The sequence below is a fragment of the Elgaria multicarinata genome, chromosome 2 (assembly GCF_023053635.1).
Source record: "Elgaria multicarinata webbii isolate HBS135686 ecotype San Diego chromosome 2, rElgMul1.1.pri, whole genome shotgun sequence".
Classification (NCBI taxonomy): domain Eukaryota; kingdom Metazoa; phylum Chordata; class Lepidosauria; order Squamata; family Anguidae; genus Elgaria; species Elgaria multicarinata.
In genome coordinates this window covers 165,911,808-165,926,779 of record NC_086172.1, presented here as the reverse complement: position 1 = coordinate 165,926,779, position 14,972 = coordinate 165,911,808, and the positions used below count along the sequence as shown (strand labels likewise).

Sequence of the window (14,972 nt, the reverse complement as noted above, 5' to 3'; positions counted from 1 at the left end):
AGTTTTGTGGGGGGTTTTAATCTTGAAACTAAAGTGATTTCATTGCTTTTGGAAACAGACAAGTATTTTACTAGCCATTCTCAACTCTCATAACTGTACCTCTATTAGATTTATAAAATATAAAAGTAATGAAGGACAAGGTGAGTAGGAGATGTACCTTATTTTCTAGACAATTACTCCACTCTTTCAATAAGTCTACATGCTGTACTGCTGAGGTGGCTTCATGTGTTTTAACTTGTTGATTTGTTCCCTGTGACAAAGAATATGCTTTAGCCAACTTCATTTCTTAACCAAACCTGTACTGAAATGCAGCACCAACCCACCCTCCACAAAGTAATATTGCGATTGACCCACTGATGCATTGTCAGACATATTATTATAAGAAATCCACAATAATAATAATAATAATAATAATAATAATCATATACAACACAGAACCAACTTTCTAATAAGGAGTGTTGGGCCAAAACATCTTCCTACATTTCTTTAAAAAAACAACGACTATACAAGAAAATATTTGTATTTTAACTTGCATTTCAGAACTTTTTGTATAACCACTAAAGAAAACACACTAGTCAGCCTTCAGATGGTAAAGGCTCAATCCATCAAACCCTGTCCTGAAACAAATCCCTATTTATTTCAACAGTACATGGATACAGAGAATTTAAGATGAGCAGAGTGACAAGAGCTCAACTTTCTACAGTGCCAATATCTCTTTAAAAGATGAATCACGAACAAGCCATCCCATTCCACTAAACTGTCCCCTCCCATGACTGCTGACCATAGGAACTGCATCTCCCCTTCCAATTTCAGAGCCTTGGAGCTGTAAGGCTGAAATGAGAAAGATGGTCCATACGACACAGATACTGAATGCCGGGCAAAGTTCCATTGTTACACATGGTGTGGACAAAGTGGAGGGAAGAGGCAGCATCCAATTTGACACTATCGCTAATGTGAATTATGTTGTGCTACGCTAAGCATCACTTGCACCAGGCACAACATTAGTAGCAGCATCAAATTGGAAACTGCCCATTGAAGTTTTCCTCCTTCACTCATAACACTGGAACCTGGAGTCATCCAATGAATCTGACTAGCAGGAGATTCAGGTCAGACAAAATGAAGGACTTTGTCACGCAGCCCAGAACTGGAATTTGCTGCTGTGGCCATCAGCTGTTAGCTTAGATTGCTTTAAAGAGGGTTATGGACAAACTCATGGCAAATGGCTATCAGCAATTACATGCTACTTCAAGGATCGAAGGCAGTATGACTCTGCATACTATTTCCTGGGGAACACAAGAGAGAAGGCTACTGCCTTCATGTTCTGCTTGTGGGCTGCCCAGGGGCATCTGGTTAGCCACTGTGGGAACATGATGCTGGTGTAGTGTAATATATTTACTCTGGCCCCGTTCAGACAACACGCTAAACCATGCTCCTTAACCACAAAATGGTTAACGGGATTCTGTTAACCATTTTGTGGTTAAGCAGCATGGTTTAGCGTGTTGTCTGAACAGGGCCAGTGAGTTAGACATACCTAGATGAGCTTCATATTCTATGAATGTCAGCTCAGACAGGGCAGTTGGATGCGGTGACTGGGGCACTGTAAGCTTTGGGAGAATGGTTATATTAAAATTGTTATATTAAACAATTATATTAAACCTGCAGTTTTAAAATAAATTAGTTATGAATTAAGCAGAATTTGGGGGATTGTATATAAAAATTTCCAGGTAATCAAAAAAGTGTTTAAGCTACACATGTTTTGATGCTTTTATATATGTATGTCTTCACTGAGTGAATAGAGAACAAAATGAAAGGAAAAAAGGTGGACACTAATTCATCAACCCTAGAAATGGCAGCACTGTTTGAACAGGGAGTAGAATCTCCCACTCTAGAGAGTTTGAAGAACACATTGACCTAGTTTACACATAGTAACAGCCCATGGTTTGAACAACCCATGCACAAGTGGGAGACAGTGGAGATGAGCAGGTGCACTGCCTCCCACACATCCACTATTCCTACTTTTAATCAATAATCTACGATCAGCCTGCTTGTAGGTTGTTGAGCGTGACATGTAAACTCGCTTAGCAGCCCAGCTGTTAACCCAATTTTGTTGTTGGGCTAACCACTGGGTTGTTTAGCTCCTAAACATCCCAGCACTTTGAGTTTGCATGTCACACTCAACGATCTTCTAACGGGCCTATTGTAGGTTGTTGGTTAAAAACAGAAGAGGTGGCTCCACTGCAAACAGCACGTCCATTCTCTCCTTCTTGTCCCCAACAGCCCATGGATTGTTTAACCAATGGGCTGTTGTTACATGCGAACTGGCCCATTGCTTAAGGCTTTGAGATGATCAGTAAATCTGCTATCCTTACAGAAATACACACATCAGTATGATTAACTGCTACATAAGGTCACACACAAAGCAAATAATATGCAGAGTATGTAAGGTGAAGACCACATTTGCATCTCATTTTAGTCATACTATATTTTACTGTGTGTGACAATTTTTTTGGGGGGGGAAACAAGTTAAATTGCAAACTGAGTATTTTTATGGTCTTCAGTACATGTTCTGTATATTGTATTCAAACTATATGTACCCACATACATATATCCACAACACACAGCATTAAAAATAACGAATGGTGATAAGATAAGAGCAAGCAGTGCTAACAAGACAGACTATTTCTACCATCGAGAGCAGTTGTGTCTGTGTTGAATGCTTTGGTTGTAACCAAGTTCCCAGTGGCATCAGGTGTTAAGAATCCCTTGGAGGAAGACACTGATCTTATGGCATGCCTACACTACAAATATAAGCCAGTTTTAAAACAGTGAGAACTGTAGATCACTTGGAGATCAATATTCCCCTCACACAAAACACATGTCTTTCAGCTTGGAGTGGGCAGATGCACACAAGAGTTTTGTGAGTTCATATTTGAGTTAAGAGGAGGTTTAAAGTTCAAATTAACAAACAAACATAAATGACAAGCCTACAGTCTAGACTGGATCTTAAGAACACAGGAAGCTGCCTCATACAAAGTCAGACCACTGGTCTATCTACAGGAGCTGACTGGCAGAGTCTCTCCAAGGTTTCAGGCAGGAGTTTATCCAGCCCCTGTATAATTTTTTATTTGAATAAGCTACTCTTCATGCATACCCCTTCTTTATTGGATCTTGCTGGATTTTGCTAGTGATATCATGTATGGGGGAAAATATATATTGCAAAGAAAATATAGTGAAAAGTCTTATTCAAAAATTTCCCATCTTCTACTGTGGTCATTAATTTCTGGTAGCTTCATTTGTGCTGTTCAGAGTTTAGAAAATGAACCTACTTGCTCAGATGCATTAAGAATGCTACACGATTCAATCTCTTTGAGCATGATTTCCTAAACATGGAACCTGTGCATATAACCCAGAGAAATGCACAGTAGCAGAAGTTGCACATCAACTGTTTCAGTGGCTTAAGCCTGTTATGGAGTCTATTGTAGACAAGCAGTAAGGACTGGGAAGTTTCATTACAGCAAGAGTTGAAGTAATCACAGTCTGCTTTCTTGAGGAGTGAAAAAGTATCTTTCATATTCCAAATTCAATAAATTTGTTACGTAAGAGAGAGATTACTGAAATCCTGGCATCATTGTTCTTGGAAACGTGTTCTTTACACATTAAAATTTCTAAGGAAAAAAAATCAATGCATAGCTTTAAATGACTCAAGTAACTGGATGCATTTCTCTTTAACCGATAACAAGAGACATCAAGTCCAGTCAAGAGAGCTATCAATAATATTGTTTTCTTATTGCAGACTTTCATCAAGTATATAAATTATTATATACTGACCTGAAAAGTGCAGCCATAACGCTTAAAACTACAGGTACTTGGGGCATTAATACATTCTGACAAATGTGCATTCAACTGCAATAGGAAAAAGATGTGAGTTTTTTTGACGGAAAATGTATGCACAATATGGTTTCAAAAATATAAAGGGCACACGCTATTGTGTGGTGGTTGTTGGTTTTTGTTTGTTTGTTTATTTCAAAAACATGTGTTCATATTACCTGTAGTTATACTTGGGGATATACACAAACACATGTAATCACATGAACATTCCAATAGAATATACGAAGTGACACATCTACAGTGAAACCTTATCTGACGACCATTTTAGCCTGATTCAAAAAAAGTGGTTTTTTTCCATGTGTTTTCCATGAACTTTTGATTTCTGAAGACCAATTCCTCTAAAAGGCACATTAATATCCATGGTCCACTGAGCCAACCAACTCTTGATAATGGTTTCGCTGTATTAATGCACATCCCCCAACAACCCACCACCAAAAAGTTTAATTCAGAACTGATTTTTCCCAAACATGTCATGCAGATTCCCAGTGATAAGAATATAGAACAAAATGACAGAGACTTAGAACGAATATTGCATGAAACAAACATATACATTTGTAATTGGGGGGGGGGGGGGGCGGAAGCAGGTCTCATAGTTACTAAAGCAGCACGCAGAAATAAGTATTACTTAAGTAGCAAAAAGTTCTTTCACACTCAGCATTTACAGCCCTCTGGAAATTCAGCTAGCTTTGGGTTAGAGGACAGCAACTAAGGACAAAACAGATAAGAGGAAGAAAAAGGGCAACTAGTAAATAAATGTAATGATGGTCCTTATCTTTCCATGAAATGCTTTAGGATCTTTTAGCGCTGCTGTCTCCATCCTGGTGAACTCATGATGTGTTGCAACTACAACTCCAGGCATTCCCCAGCCAGGAATGACTGGCTGGGGAATGCTGGAAGTTGTAGTCCCAACACATCATGAGGTCTCCAGATTGGGGGCAAAGGCTGTTGTAGGGTATGGTTTATCGTTGCCTATTTCAGTGCCTAGAAGCTCTCAAACAGCATGTTCAATCTCTATAGAGCTTCAACTTGCCTCGGTCCTCAGTTCATCCTCACAGTTGATGGGAATGATTGCAGGACCACGAGGACTTCTTGTTTATTGTGTGTATTAGGTAGGTAGAGAAGAAATAGTTTCAGAGGTGTTCTACAGCACTGCAATGGGACTAATAGCTATGTGCCCCTACTTTCAAAGCACAAAGAATCTAGAAGGATTTTAAAGAGCTAACCCAGAAACTCTTATGCACTAGAAGCTGCAAAAGAATCTAAGGAACACACAACCCCAGAAAACAGACAGACAGCAATAAGCATTCTATAATTCTCAAGGATCAAACGTTTTCAAAGTGGCTTGACATCAGCCCGGGCAAAAATCCATATTGACGAAGGGTGCAGTTGGCCTTGATTCATTTTCATAGACCTAAATCTACCATGACAGGATGTGCTACTAAATAATGGCTTATAGCAAGGAATGCATTTTCACTCCAGCTGTCCACAAATCCACTTGCCAGCTCACCAGGAGGAAATGCCCCTGGCCCCCTCACAAACAGGTCACCCAGTAGTATCTCCCCTTCCTGAAGCTATCACCTTTGCATTCAAGTTCAGAGCTAGGAAATGAAGCAGCGGAAGAGGCTCCCACTTTTCTTAGCTTCTCCACCCTGCAGCACAAGTTAGAAGTGATACTGCTTTTCTACCAAGCTCTCTGAGCATGCAAAAAGAGTTGGGGAAGGGGATAGAGTTGGTGGTGTCCACGAATAATGGCTGACTAGTAAGCCAAGCCAATATTTCTGGACCCAGATTTCAGATCATCTTTTTTATTTCTTTATTTAAATTAGGTAAATTCTCCAAGGGCTTAACCTCAGATTGCCTCTATGTGTTTTTTTTAAGCTTTATTAAACTACAATTGTCTTGTTCTATATTTACTGCATTATCTGTGTACTGCCTGCTCACGACAAACCTGGACAACTCACATGCAACTATGTGATTTCCTAGAATGTGTGTGCTACTCCTTCACCTGGTTCTTCTACCATCTCCTCAAATCACTTCACTTATAGGCAGAATACGTAGGAACAAAAGAAGCTGCCCTATATTGTCCATCTAGCCTAGTAATGTTGACACTGACTGGCAGTTTCTCTAACCCTACTTGGAGATATCAGTAATTGAACCTGGGACCCTCTTAGAGGACCAGGCCCCACAGCAGTCAAGAAGTCATGACGCTGCTCTATCTTTCAAAGATGCTTGGGGGGGGGGGTTGTTAGCAACACTTTGAGAGATTTAGTACATTCCCCACAACAGATTAGACATGTTCAACTTCAACTTGAAGCAGGCCTGCTCCCCATTTGAGAACACCTCCTACAGTCCTATAATTGTGTTAACTATCAAAGCTTATTATTATATCCAATGAAATACCTAGCATTCTTCAAGTTCTCTCACATACATATATCAAAAACATCTAGTTAACACTTTCCAGCAACTTACCTACCACCTCCAACTTCCATAATAGACCACCATTAAACAAACTTTAGTATATTATATCCAAGGAAGCCAACAGCATTAACCCATACAGACAGCTAAGTATTATGTGTCATCACACCAGAAGAAGCAAGTATTTGGGGCTGTTCATACAGCACATTAACCCATGGGTTAGCATGTTTGAACTCAGGACATTTTCCACAGGTGGCTTGTTAACCATGCAGTGTGGCTTGCTAACCAACAACCCAATTACAAACCATAGGCTGTCAAGGTGGCTTGTTCAAGAAAAACAACCCATACTGCATGGTTAACAAGCCACCCTGAGGGATATATCCAGGACTCAGACAACATATTAACCCACAGTTCAATAACCAACCTATGGCTCAACAACAACCCACACTCAACCATTCAGTGTGGGTTACCGTGTTGTGCGAATCCAGTCTTTACCTAATTAGTCCCAGTAAACCTGGTTCTACCTAAATGCTCTAAAGGTAGAACACCACATTATCTTGGGCAGCATGTTTCCCAAATATGTATAACATTTAAATGGTAATGTGCAGTATGTTGTGTGTGGAAGGGGGAGGGGAACTGGAAAAAAAAGAATCAAAAGGACAGGATATGGGATGCTTAACCCTGGCACCACACATTCTCTCCCAAGGTCCTCTTTCATCCAGCCGGGCTTATTTCCGGTTTTGAAGATGGCTGGGGAAACACCCCCCTCCCAAGAAAAAAAATTGGCTAGAGTGCTCTTGCAGGGGAGAATTAGCAGGCAAGGGGTAAAATCCAATGTACTTAGAGTAGACCAATTGAAATGAATGGTATTTGTTAGTCATGACTACGTTAATTCCCATTCATTTCAATGGATCTACTCTAGGAGTAATGTTGGATTTTATCCATGGGAATATTAAGCTAGAATTTCCACAAACTTCTCCCCTGACAAAAAGCACATATGGAAATAATTCTTAATTTTCTAAAGTTTTCATGACTGAATAAAATGTCAAAATCTGATGTTTAAAAAAAGAGAGAGCATATTTTTGTCCTAATGTTCGGTAAAAAGAAGCAATGGACAAATAATACAGATTACGAACTTCTAACTAATATTAAGTACACAATACTAATGCTTACAGAGTACCTACAAGTTCTTCTCTGATACCCACAGTAAATAATTATTTAAAATTAGTATTTTGCTAAGACTGAAGGGAGGAAAAAATGGATGCAATCAATGCAGATTTATTTTTATTTACTTATTTAGAAATCTGTAATATGACTTCCTGGAAGTCTTGAAATGTCTTTAAACTTGATTTTAGGAGTAGAAAGATTTGCTTTTTAGAGAGAGAGAGAGAGAGAGAGAGAGAGAGAGAGAGAGAGAGAGAGAGAGGAGCTGTTTCTGGCAAATTTCTTTCACAATGTTACTAAAAACAACATTTTATGCAGAGTAATATAGGACAAGATATTCTTTAATTTTTATGAATGACTCTGGAATATGATCTCTTACCTCTTTCCTCAGGAGTGCTGAGACACTGCATTTGTGAGGACACGTAACCATAACACAAGGGCAATCTGCATCTTCATGTTTCTAGGAGGAAGACAGGAAAAACCAGACAACACATGATTGAAAGTTCATAATAATTTTCAGACAGTAAAGAAGTCCTCTTCATAATTTCTATCTCAATACACTGAACTAAACAGGAAAAAAATGATGGAATTTATTATATTTTCTAAAGCAGACAATATGCATTCAAAACATTCTTTATTCTCTTATTTAAGAGCACAAAACCATGGGTCTTTCCTTCCTGAAATCATTGGCAAGCATGCACACTATTTGAAAAAGAAAGCACTAGCCAAAGGTAACCTTGTAGATGATTTGTATTTATCAGGTTAGAGTCGTCTATGCCAAAATTAATGATTGATGCCTTTGGTTCCAGCTGGACATCAGGAAAAATTCCAGCTGGACATCAGGAAAAACTTCCTGACTGTTAGAGCAGTGCGACGGTGGAATCAGTTATCTAGGGAGGTTGTGGGCTCTCCCACACTAGAGGCCTTCAAGAGGCAGCTGGACAACCATCTGTCAGGGATGCTTTAGGGTAGATTCCTGCATTGAGCAGGGGCTTGGACTCGATGGCCTTGTAGGCCCCTTCCAACTCTGCGATTCTATGATTCTATGGTATATTTTCAGGTTATACTATCAACTGGTCAAAATCTGAATTAATGCCACTAGGTTGAATTAAGTTAATAAATGGAAATGTAGTTTCTAAATGGCAATTCCACTGGTGTCTAGACATATTTGGGAATACAGGTGCCTAGAGATATTTCTGAATTGGTTAAACTGAATTTCAATGTATGACTGGCGGAAATATCTCCTGATTTGGAAAACTAGGCATGAGTTAATTTACATACTTGGGGTAAAGGATCAATACCCACCACCTATCATTCAATGGATTGAAGATCTTATCGCTCTTGCTGCCCTTGAACATATATCCTACAGTTGCCAATTGTATCTCAACACTTATTTAAATATATGGTTTGCTTCTATTAACTATATATTTGAAACCGAAGTGTCAAAACCTTTTTCCTTCTCTCTCTGAGCCTGTTCACACACAACGCTATACCACCCTGTGTGGGAGAAAACACACACACACACACACCAGGCAACAATGGCAAATTAACCACCTGAGTAACCATCACATTGCAGTGGAATTAAGGGCTGCAATACTTCGGAGGGAAATGGCATAAATTACATGCCTTGACTTGTATGAGTGGAAACATTATCCACCAAGGCAAACCGCCACTGGATATAACCCAGTTGTTATTTCGTTTGTTTCTCATCGCCTGCTTTTCCTTTAAATATAAAATAGCCACATGTATTCATTTGGGGATTCCCCCACCCCTCATTTTAAGTGAATTAACTATTTTGTGAAGAATGTGTAACTATCGCCATGCACCATTTTAAGCAGTGGACGCTGATTTTACTTTCAGATGATACTTAACCTACGGGTGGTTAAGCATTTTAAGCTAAATATTGTGGTTTAGCATGTTGTTTGAACCATGATTTGGCATGTCTTGTGAACCATTTCTAACCATGGTGGCTACATAACCATGGTTTAAACACACTCACTAACCATTTGCTGCAAAAGTGTTAGTGGCCTAACCATAGTTTAGAGTGTTGTCTGAACAGGCCCTATATCAGAACTGCTAGCATATGCATAAAAGTTCTGTGCTGGTTTTCATTAAATTTATATATATATATATATATATATATATATATATATGTATGTATGTATGTATGTGGGTGTGTGGGTGGGTGGGTGGGTGGGTGTAATGAGAACGTTAAGAATCAATGCCAAAGACACCTTTCTCCCAAAAAGTAACTATTTCTTTGAAAATCAGTTTACTAGTTCTTCAGCCACAAAGGGGATTTCCGACTCTACAGGGCATGTAGAGTTTATGAATCCTTGAGTTAAAACAGAACAATTAAAAAATCTCACTTGCACAGCTTTGATTCCTCCACCCACCCTGGTACAGGCAGAGAGAATGTTTGCTTTGCTTTTCAGTTTCATTTTGAGAGTCACCAAAAGGCTGCCTGATAAGATTTAAAATGGTTGTGACTGGTCTTGTGACAAAAAGAATAGGCCTCCAACCAAGCAGCTGGTTTCCTCTAATCAAGAGCAGAACTCCCTCTCATCTGCTTACAACCTTTTGCAAAAATAGAATGACTTCCTGGTAAGATTTTCCCAAATAAAGAGATGGGGCACCTTCTTGTAGCGGACACTGTGTTCCATTGTGTGAGAGATCAGAGCAGGTTTTAAGAAAGTTGGGAGTTTTCATTCCAATGAGTGCTCATAGGCTCTACGGCACAATTTCCTGGGAGCGATGCCTCCATACCATTTAAAAGTTTTAAAAGCGTTCACTATATATTTAGTTTTAAAGCAAATTAGAAATAAAGGATACACTCACCTGTATCATAACCATTGGAACTTGGCTTTTACAGTATTTACACATTGTTTCCCGATATTTACAGGTCTTTTCTGCATGGTCAGGCAAATCTTTTCTCAGTATTTTCTCTTTACAATCAGCACGAGGGCATGGAAGTTCTTCAAACAGACAGTCATTTTTCAGATGTGTCTGAAGCAAAAATGTACCAAATCACTCAGGTTTTGTTTGTTTCTTGCTACTTTAGCAATGATCAGCCTTGCTAAGCATATTTAAGGTCAACCAATACCCCCACCCCAAACTCTGCAAAGCTGTCAAAGCACCCTCTCCCTCATTTTAATCAAAGCATAGATTTATGTTAAAGCATCTTTATGTTAAAACACTTATCTTTACGTTAAACACAGAACTGGGGAAAAAACACTCAGGAACCTGGCTGTTTATATAAGTTTTATGTTGGCTCAGTTCAGACAACACATTTCTTAATGGTGGTTTTAGAACTCCACAGTGCAGCTTTTACATCACCATTGAGAAACGTGTTGTCTGGCGGGAAAACTCCACGCAATGGTGGAGGGTTTTTTTTGGGGGGGGGGGGGACACTCCACACAGAATATCCACACTGTGCAGAGGAGAATTGCTGCAAAACTGGTGTGTTGTGTGGTGGGCTCCGTGGAGTTTTCCATTGCGTTGACGTCTCCCAATGGCTACAGTGTTCCCCGGCAAGAGCAGCGAAAGGAGCAAGTGCCACTCTAGGAGAGTAGCCGGGATTGGGTTTTTTTTTCAGCAACAGCTGGTGGGAAGACCATTGGGAAGACCAGGGAAGGAGAGAGGGCGGAGGAACTGTCAATCAAATGTCACGATGGATTTTACTCAACTCCACAGTAGCCCACAGTCACACAATGGTAGAGTCAGAACATGTGTGGGGAGTACCCCTTAAAAACTGAACCGTTAAGTGGAATTTCCACACTGCGTTGAACTGATAAGATGGAAGCTCTGTGTATTGGTGGTTCAAAACTCCAGGAATCGGGAAAACGACCTGTTCTGGATGGGGTTGCACTCCCTCTGAAGGAGCAGGTGCATAGCTTGAGAGTGCTCCTAGATTCATCCTTGTCACTGGAAGCCCAGGTGGACTCCATGGCCCAGAATACTTGGGGTCAGCTTCGGCTGATCCACTAGCTACGACCTTTCCTGGACAGGGACAAGCTAGCCACAGTAGTCCACACGCTGGTAACTTCCCGATTAGACTACTGCAATGCACTCTATGTGGGGCTGCCCTTGAAGACGACTCGGAAATTGCAGTTGATGCAAAATGCAACAGCTAGGCTGCTGACCGGTACATCTTATGAAGACCATTATAACACTGGTCTTAAAGGAATTGTTTTGGCTGCCTATATGCTTCTGGTCGGAATTCAAGGTGTTGGCAATGACATTCAAAGCCCTAAACGGCTTGGGACTTTGGTACTTGAAGGAGCGCCTCTCCCTATATATGCCTGCCTGAGATCTGAGATCAGTTGGAGGAGCCCTCCTCTGCGTCCCACCAACGGGAAACATATGCTATGGTGGGACATGGGAGAGGGCTTTCTCTGTTGTGGCACCCCGCTTGTGGCATGCCCTCCCCTTGGAGGACCAAATGGCGCCGACACTGGCTTCATTTCGGCACCAAGTTAAAACATGGCTTTTTATCAAAGGCTAAATCCCGTATTTCTTCGATTGTAAGAAGCCATCAATTGTAAGACGCACACTAATTTCAGTATCACCAACAGACAAGAAAACCCTAAGACACGCCTGCGATTCTAAGACGCACCCCGTTTTTAAAGATGTTTATATGAGGGAGAAAGTGTGTCTTAGAATTGAAGAAATACGGTAGTTTTAATTGATTTTAATTGTTTTACTGTTTTGAAAAATTTCCTACCGGTTCTAATGTGTTAACGATTTAATACATTTTTAGCTGTGTAAATTATTTATGTTTATATTGTTCCAATTTTATCTGTATGCTGTCCTGAGATCCCAGTGATAATAGGTCAGGATACAAATGTTTTAATAAATAAATAAACTAACATGTTGTCTGAACTGGGACATTCTCTTTTCTTTTCTTATTTTGCAAAACTGGTGCTAAGGTTTGATACAAACTCCTAAAACTTTGATACTGACTCTTAGAAGAGTAAAGGTTTTTTTCCAATCTTGCTTAAGAGTTTCTTTATTAAAACATGAAAGAAAAAAGAATGCAAATAAATACTGATACCCCACCATTTTTAGAGATTGCATATTTACTTATTTATTTATTTACAATATTTATATACCGCTCCCCATTGAAAATTTCAAAGCGGTGTACAAGCTAAAATAAAAACAGAATAAAACACTTTAAAATAGATTTTAAAAGAAGCAAAAGAAGCAAAATGTACAGTGAACCATGGCTGGTCATTAAGGAAAGACTTCCTGGAATAATGACATTTTCAGGAGGCACCGAAAGGAATACAAAGTTGGCGCCTGTCTGACCTCCAGAGGCAGTGAATTCCATAGGAGGGGGGCCACCACACTGAAGGCTCTTCCCCTGGTGGACTCCAATCGGAGAACGGGTCTATGTTGAACCACCAGGAGCATGCCCTCGGATGACCTCAGTGACTGGGCAGGTTGATAGGGGAGAAGGCGCTCTCTCTGGTATCCTGGTCCCAAGTTGTTTAGGGCTTTGTACACAAGTACAAGAACCTTAAACCTGGTCCGGTATATAATAACTGCACAGTTCCAAATATCTCTCCTCCTCTTCCCACCATTTCTAACAGTTCCTTTCACACATATGAACATGCACCATCTGTCAGGTATCTTAGGGTAACCAATATTTGTACCCAAATTGCATTAGAAGTCGGCTTACACTATCCCACCCCACCCCCAAGTTGCACTTTCTTCTGGTGTGTTGGTTTTAAGCAAGTGGGTCATAACTAGGGATGGGATGATCAGTCTATTACATACCATTCCACTTCTGCATTAATCTGTGATTTGTTTTATTGTTTTGTCTTTTGCAATATGCATCTCAAAGTGTATTTTATCTCAAAATACGCATTTCTAAATGCGTTTTGATCCTTCCCCCCCCCCCCCTCTTTTCTTAGAGCCAAGAACTGCACTGCAACACTTGGGGAAGTATGAAATCCAATTCTGATCTGCAGATTAGCTCAGGAGTTGCAGAACAGCTCAGATCAATTCGTATCAGAATTATCAATGACCAAATTCCTCAAGCATCCCCAGACCAAAAACAAAACAAAAAAACAATTGGGCTGTGTGACCTGATTTAAAGAGGACTACACCAGGTGAGAAAAAGCAGTGGAAAGAGAGGTCGGGAGAAGAGATCAGAAGATTAAACTGAGTGTGATCTATATTTTCAGACCAAACACCAATATTTTCAGACCAAGCACCAAGCACCAGCAAATATCCTTTTAGATTAATAATATTTAAAGTGTCAAAGTCCCCAACATTTTGGGGGTCAATGGACACATTTGGAATTTTGAGAGGATGTTGTTGGTTCTCTCACAAAATGGCTGCCACTGGGGGTGTTGCCTATTCTTAAGATGGATGCCCTTTAGGCATCTCCGGTCACAAAACATTCATTTCCCAGAAGGCAAACTGGTGAGGCTAAACGACATGTCCAAGAACATAATACAAGGCAGAGGTGGGCTCTGAGCTCCAAAACTCAAAGCAACTCTCTTTAACCCAAATAAGGATGGTGGCTAAAGGGCAGCAACCATCTGTCAGGGATGCTTTAGGGTGGATTCCTGCATTGAGCAGGGGGTTGGACTCGATGGCCTTGTAGGCCCCTTCCAACTCTGCTATTCTATGATTCTATGATTCTATGAATTTGCTTTATAGCGTGCCAGCTTCCTGGTTAAAAACAAACAAAAGGAATTTTTGAAAATCTTAAGAAATAAAATAAAAATCAGACGGAGCAGGGAGCCTGATGGGTGCCAAGAGAGGTATCTGTGGGCCCACTGCCCTCCGGGGCACCATGTGGGAGACCTCAGAGTTAGCCCAACGCAATGCTGAACACCCCATTCAGTAAAGTGCGTGGTGTTGGGAGGGATTATTGCAAGATACCCTGCTACTTACAAGCAACTGTCCCAAGGTTAATTGTTCTCTGCAGCCTTTGTTTTCATTTCTGCAGAATATCTGAAGGGCAAGAAGCTCCCTCCGACAGCAATTATCCTTGAATATCTGGAATTAAGAAACATTGAACAGTTAGTTATAGTAGTGGTCCAAGTGCAGCCCTGCTTGATTCATAATTGCTAGTGGCTCATAAAACTGCCTACTCTTGAAGAGCTATATAAAAACCCACCAGATGCACATGAAATGAGGGGGAATGTTTTCAGAACAATCTCTCAAGAAGAGTGTTAGCTAACTTCAGTTTTGAGTGCAGTCGCTGCTATTGTCACCACAGGCTGACAGGCTATAAATCAGTTCAACAAAAAACCCTTGATTTCTGCATGCACAGCAGGGCAACAGGATGGCTGTGATGTGTGATATAGCTTAGGAAGGAGAATTTTGTATTTGTATCATGTTCTTCTGTGCTATGTATACAAGTCTGAAGGTTGTCTGCATTTTCAAGTGTTCTTTGCTCAAATTATTTGCTTTTAGCTAATGCGCAAGAAGGTATGCTCTTGGTTTTGCAATGCAACATGGAGCCATAATTTATTAGCTTGTCTCCCAGC

At 40.3% G+C, this 14,972-nt stretch overlaps 1 protein-coding gene across 2 annotated transcripts in view; it reads right to left on the bottom strand.

Moving 5' to 3' along the window:
• TRAF3 (TNF receptor associated factor 3) overlaps positions 1-14,972 on the bottom strand; it is a 50,507-nt gene that overhangs the window by 20,413 nt on the left and 15,122 nt on the right. For both annotated transcript variants that reach the window (XM_063118076.1, XM_063118075.1), the window contains 5 exons: positions 14,374-14,478; positions 10,306-10,473; positions 7,847-7,927; positions 3,829-3,903; positions 158-250 (listed from right to left, as the gene is read on the bottom strand). In XM_063118076.1, the coding sequence (XP_062974146.1) occupies positions 158-250; positions 3,829-3,903; positions 7,847-7,927; positions 10,306-10,473; positions 14,374-14,478 (522 nt within the window). The remainder of the gene's footprint in view (positions 1-157; positions 251-3,828; positions 3,904-7,846; positions 7,928-10,305; positions 10,474-14,373; positions 14,479-14,972) is intronic.